Source organism: Cetorhinus maximus, chromosome 10 (genome assembly GCF_964194155.1).
Source record: "Cetorhinus maximus chromosome 10, sCetMax3.hap1.1, whole genome shotgun sequence".
In the NCBI taxonomy this organism is placed as follows: domain Eukaryota; kingdom Metazoa; phylum Chordata; class Chondrichthyes; order Lamniformes; family Cetorhinidae; genus Cetorhinus; species Cetorhinus maximus.
In genome coordinates this window covers 135,043,268-135,047,689 of record NC_135888.1, presented here as the reverse complement: position 1 = coordinate 135,047,689, position 4,422 = coordinate 135,043,268, and the positions used below count along the sequence as shown (strand labels likewise).

The 4,422-nt window shown below is 41.5% G+C and overlaps 1 protein-coding gene across 1 annotated transcript; it reads right to left on the bottom strand.

Annotated features, from left to right (window-relative positions):
- Positions 1-913: 913 nt before the first annotated feature.
- Positions 914-4,042, bottom strand: LOC144686062 (protocadherin alpha-C2-like). The gene is given in 2 exon segments (XM_078551222.1): positions 914-2,230; positions 2,233-4,042. Coding segments are annotated over 2 exon segments (2,409 nt in total). The 5' UTR covers positions 3,836-4,042; the 3' UTR covers positions 914-1,424.
- Between the last annotated feature and the right edge of the window lie 380 nt (positions 4,043-4,422).

Sequence of the window (4,422 nt, the reverse complement as noted above, 5' to 3'; positions counted from 1 at the left end):
TCTGAACACTTTTTACCCCGGAATATCAAACGCACAATCCTTACCATTTTAAGATGCGTTTCCGCTATTGCCATACCATGTATCATAATCACGTACGGCAATTTGTACGTGCAGCTCACTAACCTTGTTCATCACACCTTGTGAGGTTACATATATGCATCTAGACTTATCCTTGTGTATCCAATACCATTTCTTAGTCTGTTCCTACCTAACATGGAAATATTTATTTTTCCAATACTATGTAATCCTCCTACTCCATTTTGCATCTTATTTCCACATCGACATACTAAGTTTATAAGTATATCAACCATTTTCTGTTTTCATGGTGTGACCACTGTTTAATTTTGGTGAGAGTCCAATTGGTTTAGTTTTTTTTCAAGGAAGGTAAGCCGATACCCGTACTTGGCTTGCGTTAAATGTGACTCCAGTCTCACAAAATATGGCTGGCTCTTATGACCCGCTCCCAACCCCCCTACCCAACGCACTAAGACTGCAGTTTATACTATCTATGGGTTGTAATCTTACATCCCATCCGGCTTCCAGGTCACAATCCAAAAACTGGACATCGGCCACCTGTAGATACTGGCGTAACAGGTACATGGGAACATCCATTCTAGACACGTGCGATAACGACTTCGCTATATATCACGGTCCCTTCATGTCGGCTGGGTGAACGTCTTTTTTTATTACAGCTTTCTGGGAGCACCATCGTCGTGTGGACTACAGCGGGTTAAGAATAAGCTCAATGCCAATTCCCAAAGTGCCATTAGAAATCAATATTAATGTTCTTACTGGTGGCTCTCAAATACCCAGAATGAACCAAAAACAAAACACAGGCAGCTAGTGAAAAATGGACCATGCACTGTCCTATCATTGAAGCCCGTAGTCCCACAATAATTAGAAATATATTTGACTCTTTTCGAATTTAATCGCAAATTTACACAACCAATCGTGTCAGCTCTCTAGACAGATTTCAAAGAAGTACAGAGATGGTGGATTCTTTCTAAGAGGGCGATAATTTGTTAAAACAATGTCAATATTTGCACAACAAACAACAGTTAAGCCAAGGTATCTAAGTAGCACACATATGACTGAAAATAAAATGTTCAGTAGAGCTATTAACGTCACACTGTTTTAGAAAGTGTTATCAGATTTTTCTGTAGTTCAGTTGAAAAGGTTAATTAGTTATAATGCTTAGCTTTTCTCCCGTGGTAATTCACATACTAAAAATACTGCCTCTAATGTTAATAACAATGATAAATTAGCAATTATGATACTGCAACTGTAACATATATGCCCCTGTATATAAATACATACGTTGTGCCATCCATCCACATACTAGTACATAGAGCTACTATCCCTTCTCTGTGTATGTATAGATTAACGACTCGTAAATCAATTAGAGTAAATATTGAAAAATTCAATTATTTCCCTGTGTCACGAATGTTGACATCATCGAGAGGCAAGGTTGGATGGCAAGGTTTTAAAAACAAAAAATCACTCTTAGAGGATTCAGGGGAGAGACAAACCGTGTAATTATACGATTCCCGGATAGGCAAAGTTTGAGCACTGTCGGGGTAATTTAATGGTGTTTTGGGGACAGATCTACCATTAAAGGCATCAGAGGAATTCCTCCGTCTGTAGCAACAAATTCCGGATGTGTAACCGTAAATATTCCTGTCTTGTCTGCACTTAAGGGCGATCAGAAAAAATATTATTATTAGAAATACGCAGGAAGTTGATCCTAAAGTTATAATTAGCAACAAATTTAAATCTGAAAATAATTCGGGATTTCTGGGCTTGTTTTTTCGCTCAGAGAAGTTTTCAGTAACGTTAGCCAGGACTGAAAACAGAATTGTCACCATACTGGAGAGGCTGGGCTGTCCATTGTCCTTTACCAAAATTACAAGCCTCTGTGTTAGGGCATCTTGGTCTCTGAAGCTTTGAGTTGTTCGGATTTCTCCAGAGGAAAATCCCACACTAAAAACATTGCGATCGGTGGCTTCTATGAGCTGATAGGAAAGCCGTGCGTTCTGTCCGGAATCTGCATCTGTCGCAATTACCTTGGAAGCCAAGTATCCTGGATGTGCCGACTTGGATACAACCTCCATCGCCACTGAGCTGTTGTACATTGAAGGTGAAACAATAACTGGAACATTGTCATTTTGGTCCAAGATAATAATATTCACGATGGCAGTGCTGCTCAAAGGGGGAGTCCCAGCGTCCTGAGTTTAATTTTGATCTGAAAATTCTTCCGTATTTCATAGTCAAAGGAGCGCAGCGCGTAAATGTGTCCACTTTCCGAGTTAACCGTAACGTCGCCAGACGCGGAAATATCTTGTATGCGACTCTCCAAAAGAAAATATGATACCTCGCTATTCTTATCCAAGTCAGGGTCTGAAGCAGTAACAGCAAATATCGATGCGCCGGGAGTATTGTTTTCCATCAGGAACACGCTATATGACGGTTGTGTAAACCGTGGAGCATTATCATTTACATCAGAAACAGAAATGAGGATGGTTCTATTTGTTGAAAGAGCGGGTGACCCTGCATCCCAGGCTGAAATGCAGATGTTGTATAGCGGAGTCGTTTCGCGATCCAGTGTGCCGCTGATTACCAACTTGTACTGATTATTCAAAGACTTTTGAAGTTTAAACGGCATATTTGGAGGCACCTGACACTGTACCTGTCCATTTTCACCAGAATCTCGATCCATCGCACTTATTATAGCGACTACCGATCCGAATGCAGCGTCTTCCCGTACGTTACTCGATACTGAGGTCAATTTTAACTCCGGCGGGTTATCATTAATATCAATTAATTCAACAAGAATATCCGCGCGCCCAGCTAATGCGGGTGTACCATTGTCCACAGCTTGTACCTCAAGTTCATAAACATTATTTTCTTCATAGTCCAGTGAGCCTTGAACTCGAATCTGTCCTGTTTCTGGGTCCAAACTGAACAACTCCTGAATCTTTTGAGAAACGTGACTAGTTAAAAAGTATTTTAACTCGCCATTTGTTCCTTCATCTAAATCAGTAGCGTTTATTTTTATCACTGAGGTACCTTTTGGTGCGTTCTCCATAAGGTTAACCCTGTATATTTGATGATCGAATGCGGGCGCGTTATCATTGCTGTCCAGCACAGTAATGATTATTTCTGCAGTGCCAGATCTCCGAGGAATCCCACCGTCAATTGCCGTCAGTATTAAGTGAAATGTCGACTGTTTCTCGCGGTCTAAGGGGTTTTCCAACATCAATTCTGCAATTTTACTCCCATCTCTTCTGCTGAGAGTCTTCAGGCCAAAGTGCTTGTTTGTGCTGATTTGATAAACACTCACTGTGTTTGTGTCGACGTCTGGATCGTGCGCGCTCTCGAGAGGGAAAAGAGCTCCTGCTGCAGTCGACTCAGGGACCTGTAAAGAATATCTGCTTTTGGCAAAACTGGGCGAGTTGTCATTTATATCCAATATCTCCACGTCAACGCGATGCATTTCCAAGGGATTTTCTACCGCCACATCCTGAGAAACAGAACAGGTCGAGCTTCGCCCACAGAGAATTTCCCTGTCGACTCTCTCGTTCACAACTAAAATACCATTCCCCATGTTCACCTTCAATAACTGTGCGCCGCCATCAGAGACCAGCCTCAATTTGCGAACTGTTATCTCTCCAATGCTGAGGCCTAAATCTTCGGCGATATTCCCAACAAACGCACCGCGCTCCAGTTCTTCAGGGATCGAGTAACGTATTTGCCCGAAAGCAAGGTCCCAGACACACGCTAGGTATATAAAATAAAACTGGCGGCTGGGTGCTTTCGCCATTGTTCCAGATGGCATCACGTTTTAAATATACCAAAATTTCTCCCAGTCTCGTCCCCTTATCGGTCTCGCTGTAAAATCGAAAGCTTCTTCTGGTGAAGGAAAATGTCCATATTAAACGGATAAATGTTAGGCCTCAGTGTGCGCTCCTTCTGATCGTGACTCGACGATTTAAATGCCGGCAACCTTTGTCCTGCCCTTTGCTTCTGCTCTGTGTTTTGTATAAAAGGAGGAGGGAGGTAGATCTCTCGCAGCGTTTGGTTTTCTTATTGGTAGACAGCGACACAAAGAGTCCTTACCCATAACTGCACCAGGCATTTCTTAAAGCTGAACTGCTTTCATGGACTTACACTACCAATGAATCTGTGTATTTCATGGTGCGCAATAAAAATTCGCCCTTGTGCTGGTAAACATTCCCATGCGTTGTTTACAAGCTTCATTTGTCGATATATTTCAAACAATTGTGGCATTTGCAATTTTTCATTCTTAGTTACTAATATTGTAATTTAATAGTTAAGTCAACTTTCACGCAGATGAATCCATAAATGTGACGCTGTAATTTGCGTAATTTGTATTATCTAAACACTTTCATCAATGCTTGTGGG